Source organism: Larimichthys crocea, chromosome XXII (assembly GCF_000972845.2).
Source record: "Larimichthys crocea isolate SSNF chromosome XXII, L_crocea_2.0, whole genome shotgun sequence".
Classification (NCBI taxonomy): Eukaryota; Metazoa; Chordata; class Actinopteri; family Sciaenidae; genus Larimichthys; species Larimichthys crocea.
Genome location: NC_040032.1, coordinates 19,951,892 through 19,969,580, shown reverse-complemented (window position 1 = coordinate 19,969,580; position 17,689 = coordinate 19,951,892). Strand labels below are relative to the sequence as shown.

Genomic DNA, 17,689 nt, shown 5'->3' with positions numbered 1-17,689 from the left:
CAGGATTGTTAGTTAAAAGTGGATGCCACGTGCACTGTTTTGTTTAATCTTGTAGTCTTCAATCTATAATGCATATTTACACAAATCCAGAACATTATTTAGTAAACAGGCTGTGACGGTACCATCGGATGTTAGTTTGAGATGTTAGTCTGAAAATTCTTGAAATGAGTGCAATGTCTTAAATAACAATAACTGATCATGGTATGTAAAAATAAAAAAAATTCAAAGTTCACTTTGAAAAAAATGTGACATTTATTAAACTTTTTTTTTTTTTTTAAATCACAAAGGAATGGTCTCTGTTGAAACACGTTTGGTCATTCATCTAAACATATATTAAGTCAAACAATCCATTTCCTGGAGCCACAGAAGGTTAACATCATTTCAGGAACTGTTACATGAAAAAACAAAAGTCAGATCTCCACATGGGAACACTTCACACTGACGCTCGGTCCTGTGTGTTGTAGCCAGCAGGTCTGCAGTAAACTTATCTCAGCGCTGATGTGATTCCAGCTTTAGACTCTGCACAGCTTCAGCGGGAAGTTCTCTGTGATCAGATGATCGTCATGAAGCACGATGACAATGTTGACTTCAAACTCTACAAGGACAGAAACAACATGTCATCACATTGTGAGAACTTACTGGGGATGAATGTCTGAAATATCAGTGAAAACATTTTTGGGAAACACTCTTTATACAACATAACATACAGCTTTATATTAAATGATTAATTTATTCCCCGAAATGTTGAAAATACTTAGTCCATACACTTGTTGGAAGCATTAAAGAAGTTATCCTTAAGTTAGGTTGTCATTATTTAATTTTCCTTCCATCAAACCAAACAATGGTTATAAAACACTGACAGTTTGATGTTACTGGATTTTTTAATGCTAATAACATATTTTTTTCAATTTTTTTATCATAAATACTTATCCATTTAATTTAGTAATTTACAGAGTCTGACAAATGTGTGGGGGAATTTGAAAAATAGTTGAAAAATAAATTTGTCTGTGCTTTCTGTGGGACCCATCATGTTATTGAAAGGATAAGTCTGATGATGCATAGCTTTGTTATGTATTTAAGGTCCAACATACACCAAAATCAATGTGTGTGATAGGACTGGAAGGTTTTACTGACCGACTTTGAAGTTGGTGGTCTCCAGTGTGGGGCAGGTGAACAGCCTGGGGAACACCATGTAGATGGGAATAGCGAGACTGTGGCAAACATCACCTTCAGCTATCTGGATGTTCTGGATCTCTGTGGCATCTCTGGCGTAACCTTCAGCACAACCTGAACACAGCGGACATTTAGAAGACCGGAAACTTAGAACTCATCCAATCATCTCACAGCGTGAACTTACCACAGGTCTCTACTCGCACAAGCTGCAGTTCAATACTCTTGATGGGAACGTCAGAGTTCTCCACCACCACCTCTCCAGTCAGCGGCTGGCTGATGACACAGTTTGTGGCGTCTAAATGGCCTCTGATTAAAAACTTTGGCAGTGCGGTCCTCTGAAGACAGAAAGCAACTTCCTCAAGTCAGTACAGCTTTAAGGAAAACAAAAAGAAGCAATAACATTTGCTAAAGTGTTTTTCACCTCGCGGATGTTCTGCAGGGTGTCTGGCGTGATGGTGAAGTTGACTGGAGTGGGGACAACTTTAGCTTTCTGCGGCTGAAAATCAAACAGAGCAACAGATTCAGCACATTTCTAAAATTCATCTGATGACGGTTTATGCATCATGCGCCTCTGGAAAGTGCAGACATAAAGCCAAGTGCAGACTAGAAGTGTTAAAATCTTGCTACGAGTCACAGACATTTTTGTTCCAGACTGTCGTCATGTTGACGTGAGTTCACACAAACTACATGACTGATCTCAGATGAGATTTATGGTTACAAGATTATTCCAAGACGGCATCAAATGTTTTTGATATTCAACAAAATCATCTGAGACATCACCACAGATTCTTTTTTATCCTATCACAAACACATGGTGTTCTTACAATAATGATAAATGTCTTGACTTCGCTACATTAAAAGCCCTGTGACAGTCTGGTCACAGTGGAATAGTCACAGTAGTTTATGTAAATAATATAACGTTTCTCTCACCTGAGAGTGCACAATGAACTCACAGTTCCTGCTCAAGTCTTTGGCCAGCAGGGAGCGCTTCATGTCACAGCGCAGGGTGTACTGAGGTGGAGACAAACAAGATGGAGATTCTTTTGTATGTTGCAGCACGGATTAATGTTATACGGTTTGATCAAACTCAATTCATGTCACATTTTTCATTCATTTTCCAAAACCACTTATCCTTTTCAAGAAAAACGAGAGGGGAGACAGGGGGAGCCATGAAACCACACGGTGACCACCTCGCGTACAAAAAGTATTTTTTTGTCCCTCGCTCACCTGAATGTTGACAAAGACACCGTGGTATGTCTCGTACAGCACTTTGTTGCCTTTTGTGTTCAGAGGGAACTCAAAGGGGATCTCAGTCTTGCCTGCTGGAACTTTTCCTGCCTTGGCCACCTCGATGTTACTGCTGATCAGCTGGATGGGCTGCAACATGAGGCAGGAAGGTCAGATTTTAATATCAGCAACAGCTTATACTATGTGTAATATCAGTATCATGTTGTCAGACTGAGCAGCGTTTGACTATTTAACCTGAAAAAGATGAATGTTCTCACTGTCGACCAGCTAAAACTGTGCAGTGAATTTGGTGCACAGTCCATGCAAAACCAGCCCTAAAACCAGAAATATGTCAACAGCCACTGAACATGACCTCAATTCAAATTAGTGGCTTCCATTCCCAGAAAAAAATTGGACTCACATTCCTGCATCCAACACTGCTCCCAAAGTATTCCATCCCAAGTGGGACTGGAGTGGTTTATTCATTAATGATGCAACAAGCCATCAGTTTAGCCTGCACACCTTCGGATTATTTAAAATGTTTCATCTCCACGTGGCTCATAGTTAACCTTGACAGAGTTGTAGAAAGCCTCGAAGACGCCAACGCTCTTGGAGCTCAGTTGCAGGTTCACCAGCCCCTCCATGCTCAGAGTGATGCCGTGATGCTGCAGCGCCTCCCTGCACACCAACAGGATGACACCAGCCACCGTTTCCTGCACACAAAACAACAACACTGTTAAATTACTGACTGATGTCTTCACCATAATATTTGTAGTCGAAGCGTATCACACAATATTTCATATTGGTATTGCTGATGTTCTCAAAAATCCAACATCGGTTGGACTTTAAGAGAGGGCTGGCTCAATTCGAGGCAGCGGCAGCTAGTAGTGGCATTTCCAGGCTGCCACTGACCTGCCGCGGCAGCTGGCAGTATCTGAGGCAGCTGCTGCTGACCTGCTGCGGCGGCTGGCAGTATCTGAGGCAGACCATCAGCTGCAGGTCTCTGAGCTGCCTCGCCAGGTCAGTGGCAGCTGCCTCAGATACCGGCAGCTGCCGCGGCAGGTCAGTAGCAGCTGCCTCAGACACCGGGAAGAGCCACTACTAGCTGCCGCTGCCACGAATTGAGCCAGCCCTTGCTGTGGACTTGAGAGGTAAGATGTAATCCGTACAAGTAGCAGCAGTAGTCAGGGCAGTACCATTGTAACAGAAGAAGTAGTACTGCAGTAGAAGCAGTTACAGCTGCAACAGTACCAGTAAAAGTGTGTGTGTAGACCGATACTGAGATTTTAGAGCCAGATACCAGTCAAAAAGTATCTTTTAACATAAACTAACAAAATTGATACAACTCCACTAGTTTTCTGTGACTGTTTTTTTTAAAATTGTGACTAAAATACTACTGAGCAGGTCATGTTATAGATACAAGATATAGTTTGCACAGTTTATTGCTAACCCTAACTTTAACAGACCTTTTTCACAGTAGCAATATTAAGGTAAACACAGGTTTTTTCTAATGGTAGTGAGCCAGCATGCACCACAGCACCCTGTTTGACCTGAATGGAGCGAGGCCTTAATTAGTATCATCAATAACACCTGTGTTTACCTGCCATTTCATGTCAAAATGGCTGCTGTGAAAATGGGTATTACAGATACAGTAATAGTAGCAGAAGCAGTTTTAGTAACTGTTACAGATTTACTATACTTCTTACATAGCAGTAGTAGCTGGAGTACTAAAAGTAGTATTAGTATTAGCTATGGTAGTTGTTATTGAAGGAGTATCATGTCAATGCTCATGTTTTTATGTCCACAGCTACAGTTGTGACAGCAGTAACTGCTCTGTCTGTAGAGCCAACACTTCCGGCAGCACATCATCTGACAGGGTAGCAGATTTTGTCGTAACACCGGGTCAATCAGCTGCTGGTCATGTGCCGAAAGAACAACGCCTCCAAGCTAAGTAGCTAGCTGGACTAGTGTTTTAATAAAAAATACAGTGTTATACCATGGTTAAACACCAGGGCAGAAAGGTTATCGTTTGGTAAACAAACCACAGAAGCAGCTCGTCAGCTGACTGAGGTTAACGTGCTCACCCCTTCATGGTAAACTTTGTTCGCTCTTTTCAGTCTTATATCCAAAGTGACGCTCATCGCTGACCACCACTCATCAGACAGACGTTAAAGAAATGTTTCCAGCCTCTTTGCTGTTAAAATAATAAACATATAAAGTGTTTTCATCTACATTCACTCTCCTGGTTTGTGTTCCGCTCAGCGGCGACAACAATACGACTTCCGGTTCAAATGCTTCAGAATAAAAGCGGCCTCGGAAAAAAAGTGCTTCCGGTTTGAATCCTTCAAAGTAAAAGCGGAACTCACAATCCCAAATTAACAAAAAAGGCTTAATAGGTTTGTGTGTCCACTGTCCTTGAGATTTCTGATATGATAGAGTTTTATTTCCAGTACTGAACACATTAAAATAAATTAACAAACATAATTAATAATAATAAAAGTAAAATATTCAACTATTTTTAACTACTTTCTACTGAAAAAAATGTTCCAATTGAAGCTTTATTAATGTGATTTGGGTAGAAGTAAAAATGTGAAATGAAAATGTATGTTTTTGTTTGTTTGTAAACCAACCCTAAAATTTTGTCTACTAAAATAATCTGTCAAAATAGTCCTGCTGGTCTTTGCTGTATGCTCACAGTAACAAGCTGCAGAGTTACAAAAGTCAGCTATGAACTGTACAGTGGTGACAATTTGAGATTAAAGTTTCACTACTGTTAACACTAATATGAATCACTGGTGGTATTTTCTATTTATTCATAAGATGCTCAGACAGGACTACACCCTTTAGAAATTAGATAACCTTTCTTTGGACAACCTTTAGTATTTTCTAACCAGGCTAGTTTTTGATAGCTCCTGTTGTGCTTTGGATTGAAGGATTGTTTTGACCAGATACAGTTGCCAACAGCTCGAGCTGCTGGCTATTTTTCAGTGTTGCCACAACAAAAGACAACTGAGACGCTAGAGCCGGTGGATGAACCTGTTTTGTCCTTCAGGCAGCTTCATTCATTCAACTTTCCATCCATTTTCTATAAGCACTTTACACAGGCTCATTGTGTAAGTATAAACATGCTCTGGGACATGACATTTAATTAAAAAAATTTGGCTTTATTTAGAAAACAAAAAAACATTGTATTAGACTTCATAGATCATTTATCATCCTATACCTAGTGTATGATTATACCAACATAATCTATTTGCCTAAAAAACAGAACAAACAATGCAAGAATAATGTAAGTACATTCTGATTTATTTTAATAAAACATGTGCCATAAAAACTAAGTAACAGAAGCATCAACACCTGTAGATGTGTACTAATTCACACTAACCTAGATTCACATAGAAAAAGCGATCCTCTTATTAAAGTAACCAAAATTATTCAACCTACTTTCAGCACTGTGCATTTGCACACGATGCTGAAACAGATGTTTTTGGATTGAAGCTGCTGCAAATGTATATTTAGTTCTGATTGTCAGTATCTTATACAGATATTTGGGGGACAAGTCTCCCCCATGTTCCAGCCTCAGTGCAAGAAAGCACATTAAGTCAGCGTATTTCCCAAAATGAAAAGCTACTTTTAATGCTGGACTAACAATTTGTTGAACTGAGGGATCTAAAAATATATATATAAATTATTCCAAAAAGGCCTTAAAAAGCATTTACCACTACCCAGATAGTTGTCAACCCTGGTGATCCAAACAATAAAGAGAAAAAAATGATGGTGATGATTAAATGAAACAAGCAAAATGTGCAGAGAAAATGTCATTTGATGTCAGGTTTTCCAGTCTGGTGGCAAATTCGAGACTTAGTATTGTTAGGACCAAATCATTTTGGCAATATACAATATGTCAGAATAACACACTGGTCCAGACCTCACTAACATCTTACAGTTACCACAGTTTCCTTCATTCTTCTTTGTTCTTATAGTCCTCCTCCAGTTTGAGCTTCTCTGTGTTGTTACTGAGGAAAGCTGCATCGCTGCTCACTTGTACCTTGTCAAAAAAGTTGAAATCTGCCACATATCGGCCACCTGTGGTGCTGAACAGCACCGGCTTGAACTCGTAACCCCAGAGGATCTCCTGAGGAATGTAGGAGGTTCGACTCTGGCACGTGGCTGCCGTCGACTCCATGGTGGCATTGAGGGTGACCAGCAGCTCAAAGTCACGAGTGCGTAAGTTTTCTGCGGTCAGCCCTGCCAGCGGGCTGTGCTCGTCCAGAACATGGTAGAAGGTGAGAGGGAGGATAAGGAATGGGCACTCGCTACTGGAGTCCATGTAGAAATCCACAGAGCTCTGGTGAATCTGTGTCTTCTCACCTTCCTCTGTCACGTTGGAGTGGAGGAGCTTTCCTGTCAGCTGGCACTGAATCAAAAGGCTCTTCCTCATGTTAGCCACTCTCACCATCAGACACAGCTTGCCTTGGCGCCTGCAGATCACCGCAGACTTGCTGAACTTGATGGTCTCTGCTCGCTTCTTGGGTCGAGCCAGTTTGGCTAGAAAGGCACCGGTGACAAAGATCTCAGCCAGGCCGGTGATGACAAGCTGAGCCACCAGAGTGAAGATAGCCAGAGGACATTCCTCTGAGATATACCGGAAACCATAGCCAATAGTGGTCTGGGATTCCAGAGAGAAGAGGAAGGCTCCAGTGAGGGTCTTCACCTGCACCACACAAGGTGTGTGGTTTGAACTTAAACCACCCTCAAAGTCTCCGTTGCCCATGCCAATGAAATAAAAGATGACCCCAAAGATGAACCAAGTCATGACAAAGGTGGAAGCAAACAGTGTAAGCTTGTAGCGCCATTTCATGTCCACCACAGTGGTCCAGATGTCGTGCAGGTACAGCTTGACCATGCCCTCAACGTTGTCAATCCGCACATTGTTGTGGCCATCCTTGGACACAATCCTGCGCTGGACATTTGCCATGTTGTTCTGGGTCAGTTAAAACTGTTGGTGACTTCTGAGGTGTCAGTATGGCACTGCCAATGGAAAGACTGACAAAAAGACAAAAACAAAGAAGATATGGTTAATGGTCTCAGCTGAAGCTATATTGATTTCACAAAAATTCTGAACTATTCCTTCATCATTATTAGCAATTTTCCAAAAGATTCTGCAGAGTTTGTTTGTTTGAGTTTGATCTGCTTCCTGGGCAGCTACTGCTAACTTTAGATTTAATTCACTGGAAAGAAAAATAACTTTCAAAGACTACACCTGCTTGAGATGCATAATTCAACTTATCATCTTAACTTCAGTGAACTTCATCTGTTTTGGTACAAAAACAAAGATTTCTGCACTGCAGAGCTGAAGTGTAAGCACAATTTGTTAAGAAGGATCTGTGCAACATTAACACACAGAAAAAAAACTTTAAATAAAGACACAGGCAGGAAGTTGCAGAGAAACACACAGATTGCAAAACAGGAACAAAATGTTAAAACACAACAACAAGATGTTTCCTTTAATAGATCACCAAACTTGAGCAAGTTTCAGGCCTCTATAAATGAGAGGCGTGGAACAGGGGAAAAAACTAAATACTGTCAGACACAGTACTCAAATTATAAATGCTGCATTTCCACAATTTACAATTCAAAGTCTTGTTTTACATTTTGTTTTGCTTTAGTGTAACTGAGTTCTATTTAGTTTGTTAAACTGTAAGCAGTATTTTAAAGTTGAACGCAAATATCTCATTATACTGTGGAAGTTTTACGTACCCAAATCCATGATTGCTGTAACATATAACATGTACAAGCAAGATTTTCGTGCTTTTATACAGACTAAGAAAAGCTTTGTAATTGTAATACTCACTGATGTGAAAAATACATCATCAATAATCAGAGAAAAGTTTTTGGACACCATGTCATGTCAGATAAAAAAGAATAATAACTTAGGTGCAGTGCTGTATATGTTATTATATGGATAAAACATGCCATCAACAGAGTGAATAACACAATAAATGAAAGATTTGATGAATTAAGTATTTCACAAAAATTAAATGTACTACAAAACACAGTGTCTACATAACATACTGCTATTACAGATCAGTTACTTCTCATGGTTTAAACAGTGACAAAGTTGAAAGTTAACCTTGAGGTGATCCATTGCAGGAGCCAGAGAACGCTCACTAACTTTAAATAATTATTAATTCCTTAATAAATCTGACAATGTCTATCATACTCACTTCTCGCTGCGCTGCTTTGTTGAATAGTCTCGGGTGTTTGTCTCAGGGTCACACACAATCTGTAAGATGAAGCTGGGAGAGAACATCTAGTTCAGTGTCTTCTTTCTCCTATTGTCCCGGGTTGTGAGGATTGAACTTTGGCACAGTCATATTCAGGGTAGAACAGAAATGAGAGACAAAGCAGAGCTGTAAACGCTGATCTGCATGTGGGTTGGCTTTTATCCGTCCGCCTCTTGTACCTGTCCACAGGTGGAGATAGCAGCACTGAACACTTGAAGTTTGTTTTGCTCCTTTTATGGTTGTTGTTGCTTTACACACACACCCAGATTTACTGCTTCCAGAAGCTAATAGCTCTCTGAAGGGCATTATGACTTCTTGGTGTCAGTACAAATAAAGGTGGTCTGACTCAGTTCTGGTCCAACACTGTAAATTAAAACTTGTATACAACTGTACTCAGAGCTTAAAATAGTTGAAATAATAGTAAAAGGTGAAGTTGAAGCGAAGGACTAAAAGTAATTATGTGGTCGTAAAAGTAGAGACACTTTTTATTAGTATTTTTCAAGTCAAGTGTTGAATGATATATAGTTTAAATACTGTAAGTATGAGTTAGTTGAACACTAAAAGGAGGTGAAGTGCAAGCAATGAAGGAAAAGAGACAGGCGTGTTACTTGAAGTAAATCCATCACTTTGTTTCACATCATATGTAAAATAAAAATAAAAACACACACAAAGTCCAGAAGAGAAAACTATTTGTGAGCTAAGTTGTGAGTACAAATTTTGTGTGATTTCTGAAATCACTTAAAGTGTCATTTGAAGTGTTGTGGAAGTGCTTTGAAAGGCCAGCTGAAAGGTACGAGCAGTTCAGTATAAAAAGGAAATGAAAATGTGCTAGGTTCAAGCACTGAACGAAGCTGAAGTGTCAATTTAAACAAAAAGCTTTTGACTTTTACAGTGTATGTTGAATGTTTCTTTAAATCTCGACCAGTGCTTGTTCAATTTTATGACCTAGAATAACTCCTTGGCTTTGTTATTAACCACATTATTACTCACATTGCTGAAGGTTGTGTGCGTGAGAGAGAGATAGAGATCGCTAATTGATTTCCTCCATTTCTCTTCTTTCAAATCTTCCCATTTACACCTGCGCTTCAGACTGCGGTTTTAGGCAGTTGGTAAAGAAGCCCTCTCTAGATCGTCTGTTTTAAGTCATTTTAGACCCATCTTCAAGCTGCCATTTTTTAGCCAAGAGTTTAGAAATAATTGATTCCACTCCAGCACTGACGACACTGATTTCTTTTATGAATAACAAAGACAACCGTGAAGATTTTCATTCTGGTTTCTGCTCCCTACACAGCACTGAAACTGCTCTTATCAAGGTCACCAGTGTCCTGCTGCTAGTAGCCAACTCTGGCCTTACTTCATTTTACTTCTCTTTGACCTCAACTCAGCATTTGGTACAGTGGACCGTAACATTTTAATCCTCCATCTGAAAAATCTACTGTATGCCAAATATCAGTGATGATGTGGATAGATGTGTGTGATTAACCTTATACATGGAGAAATCAGGCATGCAAACTCCTTCTTTGGATCTCTTCTATCTATCTTATGGCTTTTTCTTAAATGACTGTATTCGTAGTTAAATTATTTAAATTAATTTATCTTGTTAGATCTCAAGGTCTAAATGTTATTTTCTTTTTTTTTATTACAAAGATTTAAAGGCACAGCAAAATACCCACAGACAACAGCAGACTATATTAAAATTGATGAAGGCATCAGTACTTTTGCTTTCATCTGGAAGATGAAAGTGAGTTACAATATCAAAAATATTGATTAATGCAGGTTGGATTTGTTATTTTCCCTCTTTGTATCTTGTAGTTACTCCTATAGAAATATCGACCACCTGAAGATGGAGTGTACCACCCTCTAGTGGACAAACAGGACAACCTGATGCTTTTTCTCTTTTGCTTAATGAGAAATGAATGCTCCTCAAAGATTTTAACACTATTTGGGAGCGCTTACTGCTACATCACCCATAGATCAATATCACTCATAACATTTTAACTAATAACACCTGACAAAGAATGAATGTTTTTTTTTATTTACACAAAAACATGTACACATTCCTCCCCAGTACCCAGTGTATGTATGTAAGTAGTAACCAGTGTTGCAGTTGTATATATGGGCTGGAATACCGTACGACACATGAAGCAGAACAGAGAAAACATTTAAGCAGCATACACACATTTAACAAAAAGTTTTTTAACACTATAGTGTGGTACAAGCAAATAAGATTATTTTTTTAAGCTTTTTAATGTTCAGTATTTGGCTTTAACTTCTCCTGTGAAGACATATTTTATATTATTACAACTGTTTTCTTCATACTTTATTATATCATCATTCATTATCTGTTTATGTACAGATGGACCCATCCAAATCCCATGGTTGCCCCTTTTCACTCTTTTAAACAAGCCTCCGTCAAATTTGTCCGTCCGTCCGTCTGTCACTTTTATCTTTTACCCATGTTCAAATTTAAATTGTATTTTTAACATGGACTAGCGAGAACATAGCATTTCGAAGTATGGGAAGAACAAGGTCTTAGTTGTCTAATACTTAAACAGGCGCTTTTATTTGCTACATTATAGTGTGTTTTAGACCATTTATCAAATATTTATATACTGCTCAAAGTTAAGTGATGCTGAATACACATCAGTTCAAGTCTAATTATTATTCTCAGGACACATTTTCAGACTCCCTGGAAGTCGTCCATAGTGTTGTAGTGTGTGTGTGTGTGTTTATTTTTTTTTCACATGAAAAGTGGCACAAATAGTTGTATCAAGAGTGGAAGAGAGAAGTTCGCATCCTGCTTGTTTTCTCGCCTCCGCACAGCTGGCCAATTGTGGCGTGAAGTGGGTGTGAATGTCGGTTTGGGAAAATTACATAAATTGTCAGACACAGCACTCGTCCCTAATCCGACGTTGGAAAGAAAGCGGGTTTTCTGAAGGTGTTTGACCATCTGACGAACACTTACTCGTCACTCGCCACTGTCCATGTCACCTCACAAAGTGTTAGGAAACATGTATTACTGATGATTTGGCTATTTTCAATGTTTGGGCAACATTACAAAATGAGTTCTTCCTCTGGGGAGCATGAAAGTGTTCAGTAACTTTGTTTGAATTAAGCTCTAAATCCAAAAATCAAAATGTTCTCAACCTTTATCAGGAGGTGTAAATAAATAAGACCAGGTCTGGGAAGGTGAAGTCCTTCATACTTTACTGTACTGTTCACTGTGGTGGAGGGTTAGCAGTGGTGGCCTTCAAGATGCCTCGCAGCACCTTGTAGTTGTTGAGTGGTTGGTTCTCTTTGGGGGGATAACACGGGCCGCGATCTGTTGAGTAGGAATACGGGAAACGAAGCACCCAAAGACTGTCAGGTGGCAACACTAAATCTGTCTGCTCTGGATGGAAAACTGGGCAGGGAGGAGGACCAGGCTGTACCTGAAAACACATCAGGAAAAAAAAACGGAATTTGAAGCATTATGATGGTATTTTCAGTAAAAATAAATTCTTTATTAAAAGTAAGAAAGACACTAAATCGAGACAACTCGTTGAGCCTATATTTGTTTATACCTTGGCAAATTGACATCAGTCAAAGCATGCTGAGTTAGCTATTAGCAGTTGCTGTTAGTTATCTGTACATTCAGGAGTACATTACAATTACCAGATTACCTTAATACTGAAGAAAACTTAAAATTCTCGAGTTCTATGGAGCGTCTTTGACTGTGAGCAGACCTCAAACTTCAGGATTACATAACAGTAATTTCTTGGACAGCCTGTGCTGTAACTTATTTAAATAAATATGATGTGCAGCACGAGCTTGTATGAGGAGACAAGTTCACCAACAGAGCTAAAAGTCTTATAACCGTAGAAACACATCACTGTCACTAACTGCATCCAAAATGAACACATTAACTGCTGTGAAGCTGTCACCGTGTCATCCTGGGTTAGTTAACATGTGTACGGAGAATAAAGCAGAAGATGAATTTGTTAGATGAATGATAAACCTCGCTGCTTTAATGCCTAGATCTCAAATGTGCCACTTGGTGACAGTAAACAACTGAGCTTCCAGATAATGTGATGCTTTGTTACAAAGGAACTGGCCCACAGCATCACTGCCTCTGACTAACAAGTGTGTTTAAATTCCCAGACACTGAGCTGGAGGAGTGTTTATAAAAAGATGACTGTTTGACTAACCAGTGATCTTTGAAAAGTGTAGTGGAGCCACGTTCGATTTACCTGTGGGTTGAGGGTAACCTCCAGCGGGGCGTCAGGCACCACAACATAAAGGCGAGCCAGCTGGGCGAAATGAGGCTTCAGGCCACGTCCCTGCGAAGGGGAAGGGATGTAAAGTGGCATGTCTGTGTTTAGCACCCTGGTGGCGGGATCTTTGGCACCTCCTGGCCCCAGAACCTTCACAATTTTATCAGGCCCGCAGCTAATGAAGCGTCTTCCCCTGCTGTCTTCATACTCAAACCCCACAAAGACCCGAGCCATGTCGTCCCTCCTGCGACTCCTGCCGAGCCCTCCGGTGCTCCCTCGCTTTCCCACGAGGGTCTTGTTGGGGGCTGGCCACGAGGAGGTGCCTCCATCCAAAGGCTCTGTCAGTCCTGCGTCCTCCTCCGACCGAGACCGAATCACCAAGTCCCACGGCAAGAGGAAGGAAGAGCCGGGTAGGAAGCCTGGCTGTTCCAGACCAGTGTGACAGTTGTATGATTTGGCTGGACCCAGTTTGACCAGCGACCAGCTGGAAAACTTAGGCAGCAAGCCCTTGGGGCAGCCAGAGTGCATCATGCCCGGGAGGTACTCCACAGTGGAGGGCTGGCGGTCAACAAGGCTTGGCCTCTTTTGCTGAACTTGAGTATCGGTTCCTTCTCCATCCGCGTAGGGCCCCAGGCTGTCCGTGGACTGGCCTAGACTGAGAGCCAGGCTGAGGCTGGTGTCTCCAGGTGTGTGGCTCTGGGCTGTGCTCGGTTCTTTCAGCCTCTCTGCGTCAACAGATCCTGTGACCTCACATGGGAGTCTCTGAGCTTGGTCGGAGGCTGGAGCTGGGTCAGGAGTGCTGGGTTGGAACACTGGAAACTCGATCCTCTCCAACTTCCCGCAGCATTTCTCCTCCAGCATCTATTCAGGAAGGAGGACCGTTATAGAACACACGGAACAGAAAATGCGGAAAACACAACGACGACGTCAGGAAAAAGAGAGAGAACTGCCATCACTGGAAGTGTAGAACTAAAGTTTGAATGAATGAACGAATGAGACCATGAAATGATTCTTCTATTATGTTTATAATGTTGTGGACGGGCTTTTAATTTCTCTGGAGGTATCAAGTATGAAATAAATAAACCTTGACGCTTTATGGAAAAAGAAATGCCGCCTCCGCAAACACCTTCATTAAAAACAAATACAGTTATGGGCCCTTTGATTGACAGGTGATCTCTTAGAAATGCAGCAGCACCAGAGATGAGTACAGACTGGGTATGATGTGTCAGGTTAGCACTATCAGAGCCGTGAAGGAGTGTAGGGGTGTGATTCCAGACCTGGTAGAAGTCATAATTTGCAGCCTGGATGTCAAACGGATCCTCGCGTGGAGCCTGTTTCCTGCCACAGTTACAGGAGCTGGTGGAGCGCCCCCTGCTGTTGTGGTTCAAGATGGGTGGGTTGCGATCCATGTCTGGCTTCTCTCCTACAGGAGTGAAGCAGATTTATTGATTTTATCCAGACTCTTTTTGAACAGAACTAAATATGTATCCATGCATGTACACAACTCTCTGCTGATGTTTCTAAGCGATGTTCAACTTTCCTCAGTAAATGTTAATACATACATTTCTTGTATCATACACCCTGTACTTTACATTCTACAAGTTTCTGTCCTCATTAGCTCTGATGCAGCACAGCAGAGGAAAATAGGAGCGAGCGTTCACCTAGCTGAGGCAGCAGATGGAACTTGTGCACACAGTGTTGGTCAGTCAGGCTTCGCTCCTCACACAGCTGGTGGCCGTTGCTCCAGAACTTATAGCAGTCCTCATGAAGCTGCAGAGCGTAGCGCTGGAAAGCCACGCCTCGGGCATGCTGGCTGTACACCCGCAGAGCCTGCGCCAGCTGGTTTTTGTGCACGGTAGTGGTGTAGTTATGAGGAAGGTTGGACTGGTATGCGCTGTGAGCCAGCGGCAGAGCCTTCTGGCACCTGTTCTCTGAGAACTTTGTGTCAGCGTCGAGAAAACCCTCCAAAACCTTCAGCTGGCCTTGCACTTTTGTGACTAATTCGGCTATTTCTTCGTCTGTGTTGCTAATTAGGACCTGGTGGAGTCTGGAGGCAACCTGGACCCATTTGGAGTAGGTCGGCAGCTCGAAGTGGGAAGGCTGCGGGTTGCGTCCGACGCTGTCATCAAAACCTTTCTTGGTCAGCACCAGCTCAACGTGCTGCCATAAGAATTCCTTCAAGCTGCAGTCCACCAGCTGGCCGCCCATCAACATACTACCTGGGTCTCCAAAGCTGGACTGCCGAGCCGAACGCCTCATCTGCTGGTAACGTCTCGGCCCCGACACCGTTGTGGTGGTGTCTTGTTCACTCAAGATGCAGTTGGACCGCAGCTGACCAAGCAAGGCCCCCACAGGGTCCTCTTCTACCGTTGGTATCACGTACACAAACGCCTGGTTGGCAGGAACAGTGAACAAGCAGTTGCTGCTTTGGTTGGTCAGGACTCTGCTTTTACGGAAGATGCGGTAAATCTGGTCCTCCAGGGCGTGTTGCAGCCGCCTTCTGGGAGAGTGCTTTTTGGGTTTGTCGGGATTTCCTCCAGATTCGGAACCATTTCCAGAAACCTTTGGAAAAAGAAACAAAAGATGTCAGTTAAAAATCACATGAAACTCTTGATTATTGTGTGACTGCACAGGCCCATACAATCACATCTGTCTGATTTGTAGCTTTATTAATCTCATCTTCGATCTTTCACCTTATCACGCGTTTCATTTAAAGTTAAGAGTTTGTGTGCAACGTCCCCCAATAGCCTGCAATCTGATGCAAAACACTTTATGACCATTAGTGCCTATGACAGGCAAGAGGAAATACTTTTATTAGATTTTAATTCATTAAAATTTCACTTTATACCTTTTTTTTTTTTTTTTTTTTTTTTTTTTTGGAAGCTGAATGTCTTTAAAAGACACAATTTTCCAGAGACATATTTAAATAGCTTATTTTGTCCAAATAATAGTCTGTTAGACTTTCAGTTTACTACCACGGAAGGTAAAGAAAAAAATAAATTAGATAATTAATCAATTACAAAAATGATTGACAATTCATTTTCAGTGATTACATGATGAACAATTATATTTAAGACAATGTGCTGTGCATGTATAAATAATATAAACTCTGACACAACACTAACTAAACAGGACAGGGCTTTAAAATGAGGTAATAATAATAATAATTTGACTTGGTCCAGTGTGTCAGATTTGGGAGTATCTATTGACAGGAATTGGATATATTATTAATTAGTGTATAATCACTAAGAGCGGGTCCTCTTCCACAAAGTGTGTAATTTTTTCCACAGCAGCCCTGAGAAGACAAACCAAACACTGATCTAGATAAATAAGTTTGCAGCCAGAGTTTTTGGAAGGAGAGGGTGAGAGTATTTCATTTGGTTGCAAACTTCACACTGGACCTTTAAGTAGGTTTAATGTAGAGGGGGTTAGGGGCTGCCTGCTGCCTGGATGCTTGACCACAGACCTTGAGAGAGCCGTTCATCTGGAAGACGAAGAGCAGCCGGGGCGGGCAGGGCCGACAGTTCACCTTCCACTCTTTGGACACGGGGCAGTCTTTGATGACAGCTCGGATCAGAGGCAGCACCTTCTGCCGGAGCGCGTCCAGGGCTCTGAAGAGCCGGTCGTAGGACACGTCGAAGGTCTGGTTTGGGTGGACGAGCAGCAGGACGTGGCACACGGAGAACATGTAGAGCAGGTGGAGGCAGTGCTGTCTCTCCAGGCCTTTCCAGAAGTCGTGTGCGTCGGAGTGGCCGGTACCGGCGCTCAGAGACTGGCAGGCCCGCAGCAGCTGCCGGCTGTCGCACACCGAGGAGAGCAGCAGGTACAGCACCCGGCTCTCCTGGTGGTAGAAAGCCTGGATGTGGCTGTCCGCGGTGCCGTCCTCCGGCTCGCCGAACAGCGTGAAGATGTGTTTGTCCGCCAGCGTGTTGATGATGGACTCTTTGGGCGGCCCGGACTGCATGTTGCTCTTACCGAAAATACCGACGACGCACAGGCCGTCGTCCCGGTGAGCAGCGTCCTCCTGGAGCTCTGCCTGCAGCAGATCCGCGACACTCACCAGAGGACACATGTTTGTTTCCTTCATGCTCAGATCGCAGCGACAGCAACAACAACAACAACAACAGCAACGCACTCAGATCCGGGTTCAGAAACTAAAAGGTCCGAGTAGGTACAACATTTGCGCTACAGTTCCTCTGATGGCTGAACGTGTTTTTATATCTAATCCACCGGAGTATATTTACTTTAGTAAAAAAAATTACACACTGAAAAATACTCCATTGCAACGTGAAGTAAACTGAGGATCAGTAGCAAAATATAAGTAAAACTACTCAATACAGAATCATCATCAATCATTTCTTTAACTCTTATCCTGATTGTTGTTGTTATTGTGATGCACTCATGTGTAATATCATTTTTACTTTTGGTCAAAGTGAAAAAATAAAAAATATATATTCATTATACTGTTGTTTTATTAAGTTGTTGTAAGGTGTGTTTGTTTCATGTTTAATGTGATTATATCATCAAGGTCGCCGGTTTGTATCCCAGCAGTGGTGGACAACATTTCCTCAAATAAATCATACCCAAGTAAAATATATCTGATATACCAGTAGGCTTCTGTTGCATGTAGGTCATTGATAGTCACTCCAGAAGAACTGAGATATCTCTCAAAGGGACATCGATGACCCCAAATCTATTATAACAAATAGATATGAAAGTTTAAAAACACACAATATACGTTAAAGACCA

At 41.7% G+C, this 17,689-nt stretch overlaps 3 protein-coding genes across 3 annotated transcripts; all 3 read right to left on the bottom strand.

The window, feature by feature from the left end:
* Window positions 1-283: 283 nt before the first annotated feature.
* On the bottom strand, window positions 284-4,704 carry vps26c (VPS26 endosomal protein sorting factor C). Its single transcript, XM_010730850.3, has 8 exons — window positions 4,485-4,704; window positions 2,970-3,113; window positions 2,401-2,550; window positions 2,104-2,184; window positions 1,595-1,669; window positions 1,358-1,508; window positions 1,135-1,287; window positions 284-595 (listed from the first exon to the last, which is right to left on the bottom strand). Exons 1-8 carry the CDS (start codon window positions 4,539-4,541, stop codon window positions 513-515), a joined length of 894 nt encoding a protein of 297 aa, XP_010729152.1. The 5' UTR covers window positions 4,542-4,704; the 3' UTR covers window positions 284-512.
* Window positions 4,705-5,583: 879 nt separating this feature from the next.
* On the bottom strand, window positions 5,584-9,378 carry kcnj15 (potassium inwardly rectifying channel subfamily J member 15). Its single transcript, XM_010730851.3, has 2 exons — window positions 8,628-9,378; window positions 5,584-7,446 (listed from the first exon to the last, which is right to left on the bottom strand). The coding sequence occupies exon 2, from the start codon at window positions 7,376-7,378 to the stop codon at window positions 6,362-6,364; it is 1,017 nt and encodes a 338-aa protein (XP_010729153.1). The 5' UTR covers window positions 7,379-7,446; window positions 8,628-9,378; the 3' UTR covers window positions 5,584-6,361.
* Window positions 9,379-11,403: 2,025 nt separating this feature from the next.
* smg8 (SMG8 nonsense mediated mRNA decay factor) lies at window positions 11,404-17,254 on the bottom strand. The gene is made up of 5 exons (XM_010730852.3): window positions 16,407-17,254; window positions 14,602-15,502; window positions 14,218-14,363; window positions 12,917-13,801; window positions 11,404-12,118 (listed from the first exon to the last, which is right to left on the bottom strand). Exons 1-5 carry the CDS (start codon window positions 17,025-17,027, stop codon window positions 11,906-11,908), a joined length of 2,766 nt encoding a protein of 921 aa, XP_010729154.1. The 5' UTR covers window positions 17,028-17,254; the 3' UTR covers window positions 11,404-11,905.
* Window positions 17,255-17,689: the final 435 nt, after the last annotated feature.

Bases quoted from the DNA above. Each gene is read 5' to 3' on its own strand.
- vps26c (XM_010730850.3), bottom strand. From the start codon at position 4,541: ATGAGCGTCACTTTGGATATAAGACTGAAAAGAGCGAACAAAGTTTAC. The intron at 2,551-2,969 runs GTTAACTATGAG...CTCATGTTGCAG, and splicing joins CTTTCTACAACTCTGTCAAG to CCCATCCAGCTGATCAGCAG. The intron at 596-1,134 runs GTCAGTAAAACC...CTGTCCTTGTAG, and splicing joins GACCACCAACTTCAAAGTCG to AGTTTGAAGTCAACATTGTC.
- kcnj15 (XM_010730851.3), bottom strand. From the start codon at position 7,378: ATGGCAAATGTCCAGCGCAGGATTGTGTCCAAGGATGGCCACAACAAT.
- smg8 (XM_010730852.3), bottom strand. From the start codon at position 17,027: ATGAAGGAAACAAACATGTGTCCTCTGGTGAGTGTCGCGGATCTGCTG. The intron at 15,503-16,406 runs GTCTGTGGTCAA...CTTTTTCCAAAG, and splicing joins AGATGAACGGCTCTCTCAAG to GTTTCTGGAAATGGTTCCGA. The intron at 13,802-14,217 runs GTCTGGAATCAC...CTTCCTGAATAG, and splicing joins CAAATTATGACTTCTACCAG to ATGCTGGAGGAGAAATGCTG.